Source organism: Sus scrofa, unplaced genomic scaffold, assembly GCF_000003025.6.
Source record: "Sus scrofa isolate TJ Tabasco breed Duroc unplaced genomic scaffold, Sscrofa11.1 Contig709, whole genome shotgun sequence".
Lineage (NCBI taxonomy): Eukaryota > Metazoa > Chordata > Mammalia > Artiodactyla > Suidae > Sus > Sus scrofa.
The window spans coordinates 1-20,422 of record NW_018085295.1 but is presented as its reverse complement, the minus strand read 5'-3'; the positions used below and the strand labels follow the sequence as shown (position 1 = coordinate 20,422).

Below are 20,422 nucleotides of genomic sequence, written 5' to 3'. Positions count from 1 at the left end.
TTCCTTGGTTCCCCCATCCTGTCCTCTCCTTGAAAGAGAACACCTGTCACTGGGTTTAAGGCGCCCTAATCCATAATGACTTCATCCTAATGATATCATTTGCAAAGACCCTACTCCCAAATATGATCACATTCTAAGTGTCCGTGTAGATGTATTCGGGGGGGGGTGGTAACATTCACCTGACTACAGCGATGATCCTTGTGCTTCATTATATTTGCCGTTGCAGAGGGTCGTGTTCGATCTACGTCAAGGAGGTACCCCTGATTGATGTTCTGAATCACGGGGAACCGATACCTACTAAATGTGTGCACTTGTTTTGTCAGTTACTGAGAAGGGTGCTGTAAACCAGCATCTACAGATTGGATGTATCCACTTTATAATCCTGTCATACATTCTTTAATTATTGAAAATCTCTGCTGTATGCAAGTGGAAATTTTTCACATCATTCCGTTGCATTACACGTTTTCCTTATGAAATGTCCCTTATAAATATTTTCTTCTAATATCTGCTTGATTTACTACTTATTGAGCCACATCTGCTTTCTTTTTCGTAGAGAGCTCACATGTAACTTCCTTAGGTTTCGTACCGTCCTATCTATACTTTTAGAGTAAATGTGCATCTCTTTCTTACTTTGGCGTTTATATCCAAGTACCGTATTTTATTTTAATAGATGCAGTTACGCTATTGCATTAAGTTTAGCGTCAAATGGCATAACCCAAAGAGGGGAAAAAGGACAAACGAGCTGTGTAAGCATCAAAACCATAATAAATTGTAACACACAAAAATTTTAATATGAATTTATACTATTGCAAAAGTACACCCACAAGGAGAAGGCTCCGTGTTTTGAAATGAGGTCCAAAGAGAAGTCAAGCACCTATCTGCCCGTCCAATGCGAACTGTACCACTGGGTAACCGGGTGCCCGTGGTAAATCAGTTAAGCCTTCCTTCTCCGCTAAAGCCTGGTAGAACTGCAAAAGCTTTCTCCAGAGGAGAGTGTCATCCACAGAGAAAATGTTCTCTCACAGAAGCACCACGGCTGAGAAGGAATGATGACCTCAGAGCACCACCAGGTTGCAAACCCCAATGCATTAAAGAACACAGGCAGCCTCATCACTTCCACCATCACAGACGGGGAGAGTCAGGCACCCTGTGCCCCTGAGGAAAGAGCCCTGTGCCACCCAAGAATTCCACTGGCCAGTAACAAAGCCATGGCAGCCACCCCCAGCAGCAGCATCCCCATACGTGGATTCTAGACAAGCCTCCAGATCAACCACCATTTCCTGGAAACACACAGGACACACAGATGTGACAAGCGGTATTACCAGGGTGAAGTCAGCCAACATAGCCGGCGGTAAACTCTGCAGAACATGAGACGCAGCTTCTTTATGAAATAAGTAACAACAGCAACGACGACAAGAGAAAATGATGGAAGGGGTACCTATCAGCATAAAGGGGTGTGTAACGCTTGTCAGTGCATCTAGGGAGGGCCTTTGCTGGAGGCTGATTCAACGCCTGTCGAACAAAATCACATCTGTTAACCTGACGCCTTTATCGGATGCATAACTGCGGAGTTTAGGCATTTACAGTACCGTTGGCGTGATACTGAGGTGCATGTTTTTGAAAACAAAGGGCCTTTTATTTTGGAGGTGCATGCTGAAATATGGGTGGATGAAATTATGTGATATCTAACACTTGCTTTGAAATATTTCAGGGCTGTGGGAGTCTGGTAAGAAACATACAAAAGCGGCCATGCGTCGGTCGGTACTAAAGCTGGGTGACAGGTACTTAGAGGTTCACCAGACTATCACTCTCTGCACTTTTCCGCATATTTAAAAATGGCCACAATTGGAGCTCCCCTCGTGGCGCAGCGGAAACAAATCCGACGAGGAACCACGAGGTGGCGGCTTCCGTCCCTGGCCTCACTCAGTGGTTAAGGATCTGGCATTGCCAGGAACTGTGGTGTAGGTCACAGATGCGGCTCAGATCTGGCATTGCTGTGGCTCTGGGGTAGGCCCGCAGCTGTAGCTCCAATTAGACCCCTAGCCTGGGAACCAACGTGTGCCACGGGTGCGCCCTAAAAAGACAGAAGACCAAAAAAAAAGAAAAGAAAATCGTTACAACCACAGTTTAATCATTATGTTTCAAGTGGCCGATTCAAGCCTCATGCCACGCAGGAAGATTATCTCATAGTCTCGTTTCAACAAATACTCTTTTTCGTTGTTGGAGTCTCTGTCACACAGTTAAAAATGAGGGTGCCAGGGTGGCGGTGGAGAGGAGGTTTAAATCGGGAACAGAGAGGATATGCAGGGCCGTAGGCCTGTTCTGCACGATACCCAGCACGGGCGGGTGCCATACACGTTTGTCAGGACCCCCGAGTGCAAACGACACCGAGCAAACCCGCACCCAAACTACGGCTGCTGGTGACGTTAACACGTCAGGGCAGTTGGCCCTCATAACAGATGTGCCCCTCCATGCCTCGTGTTGATGGTGGAGAACTCGGGGTGCCGGGGGGGGCATGAAATCTGCATTTTCTGCTCAAGTTTGCTGTGAACCGAAAACATCCCTAAAAATAGTCTATTAACAAATGGTGTGGAAAATAACAAGTGCTGGAGGGGCTGTGGAGAAAAGGGAACCCTCCTGCACTATTGGTGGGAATATAACTGGTACAGCCACTATGGAGAACAGTTTGGAGATACCTTAGAAATCTATACATAGAACTTCCATATGACCCCCAATCCCACGCTTGGGCATCTATCCGGACAAAACTCTACTTAAAAGAGACACATGCACCCGCATGTTCATTGCAGCACTATTCACAATAGCCAGGACATGGAAACAACCCAAATGTCATCGACAGATGATTGGATTCGGAAGAAGTGGTATATATACACAATGGAATACTACTCAGCCATCAAAAAGAATGACATAATGCCATTTGCAGCAACATGGATGGAACTGGAGAATCTCATACTGAGTGAAATGAGCCAGAACGGCAAAGACAAATACCATATGATATCACTTATAACTGGAATCTAATATCCAGCACAAATGAACATCTCCTCAGAAAAGAAAATCATGGACTTGGAGAAAAGACTTGTGGCTGCCTGATGGGAGGGGAGGGAGTGGGAGGGATGGGAGCTTGGGCTTTCAGACACAACTTAGAATAGATTTACAAGGAGATCCTGCTGAATAGCATTGAGAACTTTGTCTAGATACTCATGTTGCAACAGAAGAAAGGGTGGGGGAAAAATGTAACTGTAATGTATACATGTAAGGATAACTTGATCCTCTTGCTGTACAGTGGGAAAATTTTAAAAAAATTTTTTAAATGGTGTGGAGTTCCTCTTGTGGCTCAGTATTTAACGAATCCGACTAGGAACCATGAGGTTGCAGGTTCGATCCCTGGCCTTGCTCAGAGGGTTAAGGATCCGGCGTTGCCATGAACTGTGGTGTAGGTCACAGATGAGGCTCGGATCCCACATCGCTATGGCTCTGGTGCAGGCCGGCAGCTACAGCTCCAATTAGACCCCTAGCCTGTGAACCTCCATATGCCACAGGAGCGGCCCTAGAAAAGGCAAAAAGACCAAAAAAAAAAAACAAGAAAAAAGATGGTATGATTTTTCTTAATGTGTAGTAGAATTCCCCAGTGAACCCATCTGTGCCTGAAGCATTCTTTGGGGGCAGCTTTGAAATCACAAATTCAATTTTTCATGCTTATGAACTGTTATGGATGATTCATAGTATTTTATCATGAAGTGTTCATAGTTTGTGGCTGTGTAAAATTCACAGTACATTTTTCCTAAGCTGCTGAAACTGTGAGCGTAAACGTGCATAGTGTTGTTGGAATTCTGTTTTCTTTTTCGTTTAGGCCACACCTGCAACATAGGAACGTTCCCAGGCTAGGGGTCACATTGGAGCTGCAGCTATAAGTTAGTCCATAGCCACAGCAATGCGGGATCCTTGACCTACTGAGCGAGGCTGGGGATGGAACTCACATCCTCACGGACACTGTGTGGGTTCTTACCCCAGTGAATCACAACGGGAACCCGTCAGGTTTTGTAATTAAGTCTCTAGTGCTTATTTGGCTCTCAAGTTATCTTTGCTATGCAATCTTCCTTTTCCTTCTATTCTATCAATTTTTTTTTTTTTTTTTTTTTTTTTTGTCTGCACTCATGGTGCATGGGAGTTTCTGGGCCAGGGATCAAACCCGCACCACAGCAGCAACCTCACCTGCGGCAATAACAGGGCCAGATACCTAACCTGCTGTGCCACAAGAGAACTCCCATCCTATTGAGTTTTATGCGGAGTTCCCGTCACATGAAACATTCGTTTTCTAATAATGTTTTTCAGTGTTGCAAAACGTAATTAAGTATCCTGGTTTCTTTAGTTACATGTGTTTTTTTCCGAGAGGACACATCATTTGTGTCTTATATGCTTGTACATTTTTTCTGTGGAGTATTTCCACAAATGACCTCCAAATTGTTTTTAAAACCTGCTATTGCTCACAGATGTTGCAGACAGCCAGTCCAGACCACACGTGCTGAGCCCCAGGACTGGCCGCTGGCCACCTTTACTGTGCTCTGATGGGCTCCTGACGGAAGCTGGAAACCAGGAGTGTGCAGGTGGGTTCTGGCCACAAGTCCGTTTTCTCTCTCTCTTTCTTTATAAAAAATCTACCACCTTAACCATGGTTTGCTTGGTTGTCTGTCTGTCTGCCTGTTTGGCTGCGCCCACAGCATGTGCAACTTCCCGAGCCAGGGACTGAACCTGTGCCTCAGCCCGGACCCGAGCCACTGCAGAGAGAACGCCGGAACTCTAACTTGCTGTGCCCCCAGGCAACTCCCACAGTCCACTTTCTTTGGCTCACACGGGATTGAAACTGATGTTGAATTGGTGGCAAAATATCGAACGGCTTGCCAGATTGCACATAAAGTCTGATTCATGAGTGTGCTTAAAGAGTCAGGAACTGCAGCATCACAGCGCCTTCAATACACGCAACTCTTACCGTGGCCACGAGGGGTGTGAGACATAAGGAGCACGAAAGTCAGGAGGCGAAAGCCAAGACCCCTAAGCAGAACTTAGAAGGAGATGGCCGATAAGAGACCAATAGAGGCGAGGAGACCAAGGGTCAACTGCTGAGGACAAACCACACGCCAGGGCCCAGGGCCACAGCGACAAGCCCTAGGAAGCTCTTCGGCTTTGTCCTTTTACTGCAGTGAAATAGAACAGTCAGTTCTCCGCTGCACTGGCACATTGCCAGAGCTCAGGGGCCATGCAGGGCCCTGGGTCACACCGGGCAGAGCACAGGGCACGTCCACTGCCAGGGGCAGCTCTGCTGGACACGGGCCCTAGGGATGAGGCCGGAGGGAAGGAACCAAATGTCCTTTAGGAGCAAAACCGTACAACTAGTTCCTGGCCTGACCAGAAGAGCCAGCGTCTGAGGGGGCGGGCAGCTCGGAGTCCTGGCTTGACCGTAAGTGAAACAGGGCCCCCAGTCTGGGCTTTCACAGGGTTCATAGGATAGCGTGCCCGTTCTCCACGGCAACGCCCCCAGTGGGTGGGCAGCAAGGACCCAGGGTGTCATTTCAGGGAAACAAGTCCCTCAGGTAGAGATGCCAAAGGTCAACAAACGTGTGAAACGATGCTCAGCCTCCCTGAGAATCGGAGGTCTGTTCGGTGCCGTTAGCAGCACCTGCCTGTTAGGGGTCAGGGTGGACAGCAAGCCTCGAGCCTAGCGGAGGGGAGGGAGGCAAATCTCCATGGGCCACGGGGAGAAAATACATTGGACGTTTCTGGAGAAAAATGGGCAGTGCTTTTCAGGACGAAGCAAGGTGTCCACGTGCTAACGCATGATTGGACTGTAGGATCCTAACCCACCAGGAATGACAGGAGGAGCCCAGAAGACACGTAGACGGCGTCAGGCTTCATGACAGGAAAGCCTGTAGGGGGTGGCTGTCAGGTCAGGAGGGATCGGGGATGGCCACTGTGCCCACACAGAACCCCGGGGGGACGTTCAGAAGGAATTTACGGACCGAGAAAGATGCTCGTGACATGTGGGGGGGTGAACCCCCCAACAGCAGAACCAGTGACAGAGGTGACCTGACTCGCACAAAGACACACAGAGGAGAGCCCCCATGATGCAGACACACCTGGGGCACACACATCTCCTGCTAAGGGAGGGAAGGGTTATGGGGGTCACAGACACAGCCCTTCCGTTTGGCTGTATCACAGCCTCTGTCTTGAATTCCACCAAGCATGTGTTTACCCCAAATTTTCGCACACACAGGAAGGAGGATTTTCGACGTGCCAGCAACGCAGCCACAACGGAGAGGAGCGTGCAGGGGAGGCCATCTACCTTCTCCCGTGTTCCGATTATACCAAGGGATGACGATTGGCCTGCATCTCAGGACTGTGAGGCAGACGCACTGTGTCTGGAATGGCAAGGGCGGGGCCACTGGCCCGGGCACAGAACTCGGAGCCAGCCTTCCTCCTTATGCCATCCTGTGAGCGTGGGGAGGAGCAGTCAGAGCTGTGGACCAGGAGGTCACACCTGCTGCCTGGGGAGACCTTTCCAGGAAGAGGCTCTGGGTCCCTCTGCACTGTCTGTGTTTCTCTCCTGTAGGCTCCCCCGGGCTCCCTGATGGGCTTCAGGCTTCTGGGCTCCCCTGTCTGGGGCTGGGGGCTTGTCAGGGAGGACTGAACACTGGACCTCAGATTCCTGGGGCCCAGGGGGTGGGGAGTCCCAAGGCACTTGGAAGCCCGGGTCTCCCCTAATTGGCCCTTTGAGGGCTCGGGCCCCAGGCCTGCCAAAGAGAACACCTGCCCCAACAGCGTGACCCAGAGGTACAGGCACCTGACCCACTGCTCAGCTGAGGAGGTAAGACTTAGGGGAACAGGTGAGCTGAGTCCCTTCCAGGCCCTGCTTCCTCCAAGACCCAAGAGCTTCCTGCTCCTCAACCTGGAGCACCAGCCTGAGGCTCACTGAGACCCCAGGTGCCCTCCGCTGCCCCCTCTCCACCCTCCTTCGCTGCACAAGAAGCCAGAACCGAACGGGGAACAGGCAGGGGCCCCCGGTCCCCACTGAGGATCACCAGCACAGACGTGGTCAGAGGCTCAGGAGACCCTGGGAGAGTAGGTCCTGGCTGTGCGGGCTCAGGTGAGTCATGACCTTCACCGTGAAAAGGTCAGCTACGAGGCAGGGAGGCTTGGAGTGGAAGCAGACTGTGAAGAACAGGGTGGCAGTCGTGCCAAGTATACAGTGAGCCCTCATGGCTTGCTCTCAGCAGAGGCGGGGAAACACTCCTGCCTGGCCAGTCCTCGACTCACCTGATGGATAGCACGGGGCTCCAGGCTGTAGGCAGTGAGCTGAGACGGGGATCGAGGCCCACAGGAGAGACAGACAGAAAAGCCCCCACCCAGGCCTGGTGAGGGCTCTGCCCCGCTCTGCTCCCAGCCTGGCCTAGAGATGGAACATCACCCAGCCACGACCTGGTGGGCAGAAGGGGATGAGTAAATACTTCTGAAGTAAATAAAGAGTCAAATACGGGGCAGAAGGTGGAGGATTCGACCCCGGGGCAAAGAGGGGAACCTCGGCAGCATTCCCGCAGGAGGAGACAGGAGGCTGCAATGCAACGGCCACGCTTCAGACCCCCAGGCCTGCAAAGCCCCTGGTACCACACCCCAGCCCCCAGCGGGACTGTGCACAGCCGCCCACAGAGGAAGTGCTCCCAGCACACGAGTGAAGGAGTGAACCCAGGCACTGCGTTCATTGCAGGGCAGTAGGGCCACCTGGAGGGAAGACGTGGCAGCTGGTGGCCTCCTGCTAAGTGGACAGAGATGCCCTGAGTGTCCCTGTGCTCCAAGGACATGACCTCCTGACCTTGACCTGCTCCCTCTCACTGCCTCCCTCCTGCTCTCTGCACCTGTCCCCAGCTCGGGGCCATGACACCCCGTGCAAATGGAACCCTCTCGGGGAAGTCTCTGCAGGAGTTTGTGCTGGAGGGGTTTCAGGGTGGGCTGCAGACCCCGGCCCTGCTCTTTGCCCTCTTCCTGGCCCTGTACTTGGCGGCCGTCCTGGGGAACCTCACCATGATCGTGGTCATCACCCTGGACGCCCGTCTGCACTCCCCGATGTACTTCTTCCTCAAGAACCTCTCCTTCCTGGACCTGTGCTACTCATCTGTCATCTACCCCAAGGCCCTGGCCAACGTCCTCTCCTCAGCCAAGGTCATCTCCTTCGGGGGCTGTGCCTCCCAGTTCTTCTTCTTCTCCATGATGGGCACGACTGAGACTCTTCTCCTGACCGTGATGGCCTACGACCGCTTCCTGACCATCTGCAGCCCCCTGCACTATCCCATCACCATGTGCCCCGAAGCCTGTGCCCGCCTGGTGCTGGGCTGCTATGGTGGAGGCTGCCTCAACTCTGGGGTGCAGACTATCCTCACTTTCCGCCTCCCCTTCTGCAGCTCCAACCACATCGACCACTTCTTCTGTGATGTGCCCCCCCTGCTCCTGCTCGCCTGTGCTGACACAGCCATCAATGAGCTGGTCATGTTTGGCATCTGCGGGCTCATCATCGTGGGCACCACACTCGGGGTCCTCATCTCCTATGCCTACATCACCGTGACCATCCTGAGGATGCGCTCGGGAGCAGGCAGACACAAGCTCTTCTCCACCTGTGGCTCCCACATGACGGCCGTGTCCCTCTTTTATGGGAATGTCTTTGTCATGTATGCCCAGCCGGGAGCGGTGGAGTCCATGGAGCAGGGCAAGGTGGTCTCTGTCTTCTACACCCTGGTCATCCCCGTGCTCAACCCCCTCATCTACAGTCTGCGGAACAAGGAGGTGAAGGAGGCCCTGTGGAGACTGGGGCACAAGCACACTGCACCCTGAGGGAGGGTGACCTGGGAGACAGTGTCCTGAGTGCAGAACAACAGGACTCAGGGGAGGCAATGGCTTTGGCTTGAGGAATTTGTTCCTTTTTTATCCAGCATTTCATTCAACCATTCCAAGAAGCACATCATGGACCATGTACACAAGTGTGAGTCACTAAAAAAGACACTTGGATTGCCATGAAAAATAATGTCCCATGAAGGGAAAAGACCCTAAACTTGACGCCAGAGCAACCCAGCCAGCAGAGCCATGAGCAAGGGTTGAAACAGCATATATGTCCCATGTTTAACATCTACCCCTGAAGGTATGTGGACTAGACAACCTCTCTGGCCCCTTCCTTCTTCCCTGAATCTAAGGTAAATGTTTGCTCAATAATAACCCCTGAACCACCCAGCCGGGGCCCTTATGATGCTCTGGATTGCCCCTTCCTTGATGATACCCTGGGTTCAGCATAGCCTATCAGGGGAGGTGTTAGGACCGGGCTTCCCCTCAATTTTGCAGCATGAAGGTTCCCCCCTTCCCCTTTCTCTTCACTGTGGCTACCACCTTCAACAAGCCAGCAGAGTGAAGCCGTGCTCCTGATTAGGATGTCCGTGCTCAACCTGTCCCAGGTTCTCCCCCTAGACAGCAGCTGGGAGCCCCAGGGAGTCAACAGAAGTGCCTGATATCCAAGGGTCCCCTGGTCCTGACCACCCAGCCTGGCAGGTGACATCATCCTGACTACTTGCCACCCTAACACGTGGTGCTCTGTCAGCATAGATATCTCTCAGTAAGGATGAAGCCCCTGGTGGATGAAGAAACAGCAGGGTTGAAGGGAAGGGGCACTTTCTTGGCACAGAGCCCAGCTCCCCAGCCTCTGTCCCACACTCCCAGGAGCCTGGACCCTCAGTCCTGACCTTCCCACTCGGGGCCCCACCCACTAGTGGTCCCAACACACACAGTCCGTTGGCCCCATTACCTTGTCTCCCTTTAGTAGAGACATACACACCCATGGTCACCAGCAGGAGGTTGTGCTCCGGACACGGGGGTGAACTGTTCCCTGAAGGGCAACATAGGGACCTGCCCCTCCTCTCTGATCACAGCTCTCAATGTCCCTCTTTCCCTGATCAAGAGACTGTGGGGAGGGGCTAACAGCTAAATCGTCAGCCTGCTGCTCACAATTCCTCAATTAGCGCATACACCAATATCTCTGCTGGATTCTCCAGGCCACCTGTCTCAGCTTTGGGCCCTCTGATGTATGTTACTGTATTCATCTCATATAATGCGTTTTTCTCTTTCAGCAGTTCCCCACTCCTCCGCTCCACAAGTGGCATGCTTTGTTACTTCTCAAGCTATTATATTGTTCTCTCTCTTCCTCTCTCCCCACTCCTTGGAAAGTTGGTAAATTAGCTGTGCCAATTTACATTCCCATTCACAGGGCAACAATCTTTCAAATTCTCCCCATCCTAGTCCACTCACATTATTTCCTGTCGTATTTAGAGCAGCAATCCTAATAGTGATGAAGCACTATCTCATTGATGGTTTTGATGTTCATTTCTCTAATGATTAGCTCTGCTCAGCATCTTTTCATATGTTGTCGACAACACGTAGATCAGCTTTCGAGAAATATCCAAGGACTTGGCAAGATTTTCATTGGGTTACTAGGTTCTTTATTGTAGAAGATCTTTACACGGTCTGGATATTACCCTCTTCTCAGATAGAAGATTTGCAAACATTTTCTCCCTCCTCATAGGTTGCTTTTGCACTTGGGTTTTTAACTTCTTTGGGCGCCGATTCTTAATTTTGACGTAGTCTCTTTTGTCCTTTTTTACTTTGGTTTTCTGGGCCATTGCTGTCGTAGTCACAGTACCCAACCCACATAAGATAGCAATCATAAATACAGAAGCACCCGACACAGGAGCACCTAGAACAAAGCAAACGGTAACAAAGGCAAAGGGAGACATGAACAGTAATACAATAATCAGAGGGAATTTTGCACCCCACTTCCACCAATGGACAGATCACACAGACAGAAAATCTATAAGGAAACACTGCCCTTAAAGGAAACATTAGCCCAGATGGAGATAACTGATATATGTATAGGATATTTTATCCCACATTCTTTAACATGCACAGGGAACATTCTCCATGACAGATCACATGCTAGGCCACTAAGTAAGTCTCAATAACTTTATGACGATTGAAATCATAACAAGCCTTATTTTCTTACCACAATAATGTGAAAGTAGAAAACAAACTTGGAGTTCCCGTCGTGGCGCAGTGGTAACGAATCCGACTAGGAACCATGAGGTTGCGGGTTCGATCCCGGCTCTTGCTCAGAGGGTTAACGATCCGGCGTTGTCGTGAGCTGTGGTGTAGGTTGCAGACACGGCTCGGATCCCGCGTTGCTGTGGCTGTGGTGTAGGCCGGCGGCTACAGCTCCGATTCAACCCCTAGCCTGGGAACCTCCATATGCCGCGGGAGCGGCCCAAGAAATAGCAACAATAACAACAACAACAACAACAAAAAAGACAAAAGACAGAAGACAAAAAAAAAAAAAAGAAAACAAACTCAAGAAAAACCTGCAAAAAAACACAAACACATAGCTTTAAACAACATGCTCCACAATAACCAAGGGGTCACTGAATACGTCAAAGAAGAAATCAAAAAATGCCTGCAGTCAAATGAAAAGGAAAACACGGCAATCCAAAGTCTGAGATTTAGATAAACAATTTAAGAGGGAAGTTTATAGTGATACAAGCCTACTTCAGAAAATAAGAAAAATAACACATAAACAATCTCACTTTACACCTAAAGAATGAGGGAAAGAAGACAAGGTTGAAGTTTACTGGAAGGAATGAAATACCAAAGTTCTGGACAGAAATAAGTAAAAGGGACTTTTAAAACAATAGAAAATATCAATCAAACGAAGCTCTGGTTCTCCCAAAAGATAAAAAAAAGAATTGCTAAACTTCTGGCCAGGCTCACAAAGTAAAAAGAAAGAGGGCCCAAATAAATAAAATCAGACAGGGAAGAGGAGAAGTTACCATCAGCACCAGAGAAATACGAAAAATTGTAAGAGATTATTAGCAATGTTATAAGCCAATAAATCAGACACACTACAAGAAATGGACAAACACCTAAAAATGTACAACTTCCCAAGAATGCATTGGGGAAAAAGAGAAAATCTGAACAGTCCAACATTGACCCATAAGACTGAATCTGTGATGAAACACATCTCTCAAAAAAAGCCCTGGACCAGGTGGTTTTGCAGTCAACTCAGGCTCTGGGCATGCTTGGCCTTGCTTCGCCTGTTTTTGCATCACTCCAGCCTCTGCCCAGTCTTGAATGTCCTCTTCCTTGGTTCCCCCATCCTGTCCTCTCCTTGAAAGAGAACACCTGTCCCTGGGTTTAAGGCGCCCTAATCCATAATGACTTCATCCTAATGATATCATTTGCAAAGACCCTACTCCCAAATATGATCACATTCTAAGTGTCCGTGTAGATGTATTCGGGGGGGGGTGGGGCTTGGCAACATTCACCTGACTACAGCGATGATTTTTGTGCTTCATTATATTTGCCGTTGCAGAGGGTCGTGTTCGATCTACGTCAAGGAGGTACCCCTGATTGATGTTCTGAATCATGGGGAACCGACACCTACTAAATGTGTGCACTTGTTTTGTCAGTTACTGAGAAGGGTGCTGTAAACCAGCATCTACAGATTGGATGTATCCACTTTATAATCCTGTCATACATTCTTTAATTATTGAAAATCTCTGCTGTATGCAAGTGGAAATTTTTCACATCATTCTGTTGCATTACACGTTTTCCTTATGAAATGTCCCCTTATAAATATTTTCTTCTAATATCTGCTTGATTTACTACTTATTGAGCCACATCTGCTTTCTTTTTCGTAGAGAGCTCACATGTAACTTCCTTAGGTTTCGTACCGTCCTATCTATACTTTTAGAGTAAATGTGCATCTCTTTCTTACTTTGGCATTTATATCCAAGTACCGTATTTTATTTTAATAGATGCAGTTACGCTATTGCATTAAGTTTAGCGTCAAATGGCATAACCCAAAGAGGGGAAAAAGGACAAACGAGCTGTGTAAGCATCAAAACCATAATAAATTGTAACACACAAAAATTTTAATATGAATTTATACTACTGCAAAAGTACACCCACAAGGAGAAGGCTCCGTGTTTTGAAATGAGGTCCAAAGAGAAGTCAAGCACCTATCTGCCCGTCCAATGCGAACTGTACCACTGGGTAACCGGGTGCCCATGGTAAATCAGTTAAGCCTTCCTTCTCCGCTAAAACCTGGTAGAAATGCAAAAGCTTTCTCCAGAGGAGAGTGACATCCACAGAGAAAATGTTCTCTCACAGAAGCACCACGGCCGAGAAGGAATGATGGCCTCGGAGCACCACCAGGTTGCAGACCCCAATGCATTAAAGAACACAGGCAGCCTCGTCACTTCCACCATCACAGACGGGGAGAGTCAGGCACCCTGTGCCCCTGAGGAAAGAGCCCTGTGCCACCCAAGAATTCCACTGGCCAGTAACAAAGCCATGGCAGCCACCCCCAGCAGCAGCATCCCCATACGTGGATTCTAGACAAGCCTCCAGATCAACCACCATTTCCTGGAAACACACAGGACACACGGATGTGACAAGCGGTATTACCAGGGTGAAGTCAGCCAACATAGCCGGCGGTAACTCTGCAGAACACGAGACGCAGCTTCTTTATGAAAGAAGTAACAACAGCAACGACGACAAGAGAAAATGATGGAAGGGGTACCTATCAGCATAAAGGGGTGTGTAACGCTTGTCAGTGCATCTAGGGAGGGCCTTTGCTGGAGGCTGATTCAACGGCTGTCGAACAAAATCACATCTGTTAACCTGACGCCTTTATCGGATGCATATCTGCAGAGTTTAGGCATTTACAATACTTTTGGCGTGATACTGGGGTGCATGTTTTTGAAAACAAAGGGCCTTTTATTTTGGAGGTGTATGCTGAAATATGGGTGGATGAAATTATGTGATATCTAACACTTGCTTTGAAATATTTCAGGGCTGTGGGAGTCTGGTAAGAAACATACAAAAGCGGCCATGCGTCGGTCGGTACTAAAGCTGGGTGACAGGTACTTAGAGGTTCACCAGACTATCACTCTCTGCACTTTTCCGCATATTTAAAAATGGCCACAATTGGAGTTCCCCTCGTGGCGCAGCAGAAACAAATCCGACGAGGAGCCACGAGGTGGCGGCTTCCATCCCTGGCCTCACTCAGTGGATTAAGGATCTGGCATTGCCAGGAACTGTGGTGTAGGTCACAGATGCGGCTCAGATCTGGCATTGCTGTGGCTCTGGGGTAGGCCCGCAGCTGTAGCTCTAATTAGACCCCTAGCCTGGGAACCAACGTGTGCCACAGGTGCAGCCCTAAAAAGACAGAAGACCAAAAAAAAAAAAGAAAAGAAAATCGTTACAACCACAGTTTAATCATTATGTTTCAAGTGGCCGATTCAAGCCTCATGCCACGCAGGAAGATTATCTCATAGTCTCGTTTCAACAAATACTCTTTTTCGTTGTTGGAGTCTCTGTCACACAGTTAAAAATGAGGGTGCCAGGGTGGCAGGTGGAGAGGAGGTTTAAATCGGGACAGAGAGGATATGCAGGGCCGTAGGCCTGTTCTGCACGATACCCAGCACGGGCGGGGTGCCATACACGTTTGTCAGGACCCCGAGTGCAAACGACACCAGAGCAAACCCGCACCCAAACTACGGCTGCTAGGTGACGTTAACACGTCAGGGCAGTTGGTCCCTCATAACAGATGTGCCCCTCCGATGCCTCGTGTTGATGGTGGAGAACTCGGGGTGCCGGGGGGGGGCATGAGAATCTGCATTTTCTGCTCAAGTTTGCTGTGAACCGAAACATCCCTAAAAATAGTCTATTAACAAATGGTGTGGAAAATAACAAGTGCTGGAGGGCTGTGGAGAAAAGGGAACCCTCCTGCACTATTGGTGGGAATGTCAACTGGTACAGCACTATGGAGAACAGTTTGGAGATACCTTAGAAATCTATACATAGAACTTCCATATGACCCCACAATCCCACGCTTGGGCATCTATCCGGACAAAACTCTACTTAAAAGAGACACATGCACCCGCATGTTCATTGCAGCACTATTCACAATAGCCAGGACATGGAAACAACCCAAATGTCATCGACAGATGATTGGATTCGGAAGAAGTGGTATATATACACAATGGAATACTACTCAGCCATCAAAAAGAATGACATAATGCCATTTGCAGCAACATGGATGGAACTGGAGAATCTCATACTGAGTGAAATGAGCCAGAACGGCAAAGACAAATACCATATGATATCACTTATAACTGGAATCTAATATCCAGCACAAATGAACATCTCCTCAGAAAAGAAAATCATGGACTTGGAGAAAAGACTTGTGGCTGCCTGATGGGAGGGGGAGGGAGTGGGAGGGATGGGGAGCTTGGGCTTATCAGACACAACTTAGAATAGATTTACAAGGAGATCCTGCTGAATAGCATTGAGAACTTTGTCTAGATACTCATGTTGCAACAGAAGAAAGGGTGGGGGAAAAAATGTAACTGTAATGTATACATGTAAGGATAACTTGATCCTCTTGCTGTACAGTGGGAAAATTTAAAAAAAATTTTTTTTAAAATGGTGTGGAGTTCCTCTTGTGGCTCAGTATTTAACGAATCCGACTAGGAACCATGAGGTTGCAGGTTCGACCCCTGGCCTTGCTCAGAGGGTTAAGGATCCGGCGTTGCCATGAACTGTGGTGTAGGTCACAGATGAGGCTCGGATCCACATCGCTATGGCTCTGGTGCAGGCCGGCAGCTACAGCTCCAATTAGACCCCTAGCCTGTGAACCTCCATATGCCACAGGAGCGGCCCTAGAAAAGGCAAAAAGACAAAAAAAAAAAAAACAAGAAAAAAGATGGTATGATTTTCTTAATGTGTAGTAGAATTCCCAGTGAACCCATCTGTGCCTGAAGCATTCTTTGGGGGCAGCTTTGAAATCACAAATTCAATTTTTCATGCTTATGAACTGTTATGGATGATTCATAGTATTTTATCATGAAGTGTTCATAGTTTGTGGCTGTGTAAAATTCACAGTACATTTTTCCTAAGCTGCTGAAACTGTGAGCGTAAACGTGCATAGTGTTGTTGGAATTCTGTTTTTCTTTTTCGTTTAGGCCACACCTGCAACATAGGAACGTTCCAGGCTAGGGTCACATTGGAGCTGCAGCTATAAGTTAGTCCATAGCCACAGCAATGCGGGATCCTTGACCTACTGAGCGAGGCTGGGGATGGAACTCACATCCTCACGGACACTGTGTGGGTTCTTACCCCAGTGAATCACAACGGGAACCCGTCAGGTTTTGTAATTAAGTCTCTAGTGCTTATTTGGCTCTCAAGTTATCTTTGCTATGCAATTTTCCTTTTCCTTGTATTCTATCAATTTTTTTTTTTTTTTTTTTTTGGCCTGCACTCATGGTGCATGGAAGTTTCTGGGCCAGGGAGCAAACCCGCACCACAGCAGCAACCTCACCTGCGGCAATAACAGGGCCAGATACCTAACCTGCTGTGCCACAAGAGAACTCCCATCCTATTGAGTTTTATGCGGAGTTCCCGTCACATGAAACATTCGTTTTCTAATAATGTTTTTCAGTGTTGCAAAACGTAATTAAGTATCCTGGTTTCTTTAGTTACATGTGTTTTTTTCGAGAGGACACATCATTTGTGTCTTATATGCTTGTACATTTTTTCTGTGGAGTATTCACAAATGACCTCAAATTGTTTTAAAACCTGCTATTGTCACAGATGTTGCAGACAGCCAGTCCAGACCACACGTGCTGAGCCCCAGGACTGGCCGCTGGCCACCTTTACTGTGCTCTGATGGGCTCCTGATGGAAGCTGGAAACCAGGAGTGTGCAGGTGGGTTCTGGCCACAAGTCCGTTTTCTCTCTCTCTTTCTTTATAAAAAATCTACCACCTTAACCATGGTTTGCTTGGTTGTCTGTCTGTCTGCCTGTTTGGCTGCGCCACAGCATGTGCAACTTCCCGAGCCAGGACTGAACCTGTGCTCAGCCCGGACCCGAGCCACTGCAGAGAGAACGCCGGAACTCTAACTTGCTGTGCCCCCAGGCAACTCCCACAGTCCACTTTCTTTGGCTCACACGGGATTGAAACTGATGTTGAATTGGTGGCAAAAATCGAACGGCTTGCCAGATTGCACATAAAGTCTGATTCATGAGTGTGCTTAAAGAGTCAGGAACTGCAGCATCACAGCGCCTTCATACACACAACTCTTACTGTGGCCACGAGGGTGTGAGACATAAGGAGCACAAAAGTCAGGAGGCGAAAGCCAAGACCCCTAAGCAGAACTTAGAAAGATGGCCGATAAGAGACCAATAGAGGCGAGGAGACCAAGGGTCAACTGCTGAGGACAAACCACACGCCAGGGCCCAGGCCACAGCGACAAGCCCTAGGAAGCTCTTTGGCTTTGTCCTTTTACTGCAGTGAAATAGAACAGTCAGTTCTCCGCTGCACTGGCACATTGCCAGAGCTCAGGGGCCATGCAGGGCCCTGGGTCACACCGGGCAGAGCACAGGGCACGTCCACTGCCAGGGGCAGCTCTGCTGGACACGGGCCCTAGGGATGAGGCCGGAGGGAAGGAACCAAATGTCCTTTAGGAGCAAAACCGTACAACTAGTTCCTGGCCTGACCAGAAGAGCCAGCGTCTGAGGGGGCGGGCAGCTCGGAGTCCTGGCTTGACCGTAAGTGAAACAGGCCCCCAGTCTGGGCTTTCACAGGGTTCATAGGATAGCGTGCCCGTTCTCCACGGCAACGCCCCAGTGGGTGGGCAGCAAGGACCCAGGGTGTCATTTCAGGGAAACAAGTCCCTCAGGTAGAGATGCCAAAGGTCAACAAACGTGGTGAAACGATGCTCAGCCTCCCTGAGAATCGGAGGTCTGTTCGGTGCCGTTAGCAGCACCTGCTGTTAGGGGTCAGGGTGGACAGCAAGCCTCGAGCCTAGCGGAGGGGAGGGAGGCAAATCTCCATGGGCCACGGGGAGAAAATACATTGGACGTTTCTGGAGAAAAATGGGCAGTGCTTTTCAGGACGAAGCAAGGTGTCCACGTGCTAACGCATGATTGGACTGTAGGATCCTAACCACCAGGATGACAGGAGGAGCCCAGAAGACACGTAGACGGCGTCAGGCTTCATGACAGGAAAGCCTGTAGGGGTGGCTGTCAGGTCAGGAGGGATCGGGGATGGCCACTGTGCCCACACAGAACCCCGGGGGGACGTTCGAAGGAATTGGAAATTTAGCGGGACCCGAGAAAAGGATGCCTCGTGACATGTAAGAGAAGGGGTGAACCCCCCCAACAGCCAGAACCCCCAGTGACCAGGAGGTGAAACCTGACTTTCGGCCACCAAAGACACCCACCAGACGGAGAGCCCCCATGATGGCCAGACACACCCCTGGGGCTACAGTCAGAGCTGTGGACCAGGAGGTCACACCTGCTGCCTGGGGAGACCTTTCCAGGAAGAGGCTCTGGGTCCCTCTGCACTGTCTGTGTTTCTCTCCTGTAGGTTCCCCCGGGCTCCCTGATGGGCTTCAGGCTTCTGGGCTCCCCTGTCTGGGGCTGGGGGCTGGTCAGGGAGGACTGAACACTGGACGTCAGATTCCTGGGGCCCAGGGGGTGGGAGTCCCAAGGCACTTGGAAGCCCGGGTCTCCCCTAATTGGCCCTTTGAGGGCTCGGGCCCCAGGCCTGCCAAAGAGAACACCTGCCCCAACAGCGTGACCCAGAGGTACAGGCACCTGACCCACTGCTCAGCTGAGGAGGTAAGACTTAGGGGAACAGGTGAGCTGAGTCCCTTCCAGGCCCTGCTTCCTCCAAGACCCAAGAGCTTCCTGCTCCTCAACCTGGAGCACCAGCCTGAGGCTCACTGAGACCCCAGGTGCCCTCCGCTGCCCCCTCTCCACCCTCCTTCGCTGCACAAGAAGCCAGAACCGAACGGGGAACAGGCGGGGCCCCGGTCCCCACTGAGGATCACCAGCACAGACGTGTCAGAGGCTCAGGAGACCCTGGGAGAGTAGGTCCTGGCTGTGCGGGCTCAGGTGAGTCATGACCTTCACCGTGAAAAGGTCAGCTACGAGGCAGGGAGGCTTGGAGTGGAAGCAGACTGTGAAGAACAGGGTGGCAGTCGTGCCAAGTATACAGTGAGCCCTCATGGCTTGCTCTCAGCAGAGGCGGGGAAACACTCCTGCCTGGCCAGTCCTCGACTCACCTGATGGATAGCACGGTGCTCCAGGCTGTAGGCAGTGAGCTGAGACAGGGATCGAGGCCCACAGGAGAGACAGACAGAAAAGCCCCCACCCAGGCCTGGTGAGGGCTCTGCCCCGCTCTGCTCCCAGCCTGGCCTAGAGATGGAACATCACCCAGCCACGACCTGGTGGGCAGAAGGGATGAGTAAATACTTCTGAAGTAAATAAAGAGTCAAATACGGGGCAGAAGGTGGAGGATTCGACCCCGGGGCAAAGAGGGGAACCTCGGCAGCATTCCCGCAGGAGGACACAGGAGGCTGCAATGCAACGGCCACGCTTCAGACCCCAGGCCTGCAAAGCCCCTGGTACCACACCCCAGCCCCCAGCGGGACTGTGCACAGCCGCCCACAGAGGAAGTGCTCCCAGCACACGAGTGAAGGAGTGAACCCAGGCACTGCGTTCATTGCAGGGCAGTAGGGCCACCTGGAGGGAAGACGTGGCAGCTGGTGGCCTCCTGCTAAGTGGACAGAGATGCCCTGAGTGTCCCTGTGCTCCAAGGACATGACCTCCTGACCTTGACCTGCTCCCTCTCACTGCCTCCCTCCTGCTCTCTGCACCTGTCCCCAGCTCGGGGCCATGACACCCGTGCAAATGGAACCCTCTCGGGAAGTCTCTGCAGGAGTTTGTGCTGGAGGGGTTTCAGGTGGGCTGCAGACCCCGGCCCTGCTCTTTGCCCTCTTCCTGGCCCTGTACTTGGCGGCCGTCCTGGGGAACCTCACCATGATCGTGGTCATCACCCTGGACGCCCGTCTGCACTCCCCGATGTACTTCTTCCTCAAGAACCTCTCCTTCCTGGACCTGTGCTACTCATCTGTCATCTACCCCAAGGCCCTGGCCAACGTCCTGTCCTCAGCCAAGGTCATCTCCTTTGGGGGCTGTGCCTCCCAGTTCTTCTTCTTCTCCATGATGGGCACGACTGAGGCCTTCCTCTTGGCCGTGATGGCCTATGACCGCTTCCTGGCCATCTGCAGCCCCCTGCACTATCCCATCACCATGCAGCCCTCAGTCTGTGCCTGCCTGGTGCTGGGCTCCTACTGTGGAGGATGCCTCAATGCCATCCTGCAGACCAGCTTCACATTCAGCCTCCCCTTCTGCAGCTCCAACCACATCGACCACTTCTTCTGTGATGTGCCCCTGCTCAAGCTCACTTGTGCATACGGCCA

At 50.5% G+C, this 20,422-nt stretch overlaps 1 protein-coding gene and 1 pseudogene across 1 annotated transcript; both read left to right on the top strand.

Annotated features, from left to right (window-relative positions):
• The first annotated feature begins 7,594 nt into the window (after positions 1-7,594).
• Positions 7,595-8,924, top strand: LOC110255299 (olfactory receptor 12-like). The gene has a single exon (XM_021082355.1). The coding sequence runs from the start codon at positions 7,942-7,944 to the stop codon at positions 8,890-8,892; it is 951 nt and encodes a 316-aa protein (XP_020938014.1). The 5' UTR covers positions 7,595-7,941; the 3' UTR covers positions 8,893-8,924.
• A 5,059-nt stretch (positions 8,925-13,983) lies between these two features.
• Positions 13,984-20,409, top strand: LOC100738514 (annotated as a pseudogene).
• Positions 20,410-20,422: the final 13 nt, after the last annotated feature.

What these genes read in the sequence shown, in the direction of transcription:
- LOC110255299 (XM_021082355.1), top strand. Translation starts at nt 7,942, where the DNA reads ATGACACCCCGTGCAAATGGAACCCTCTCGGGGAAGTCTCTGCAGGAG.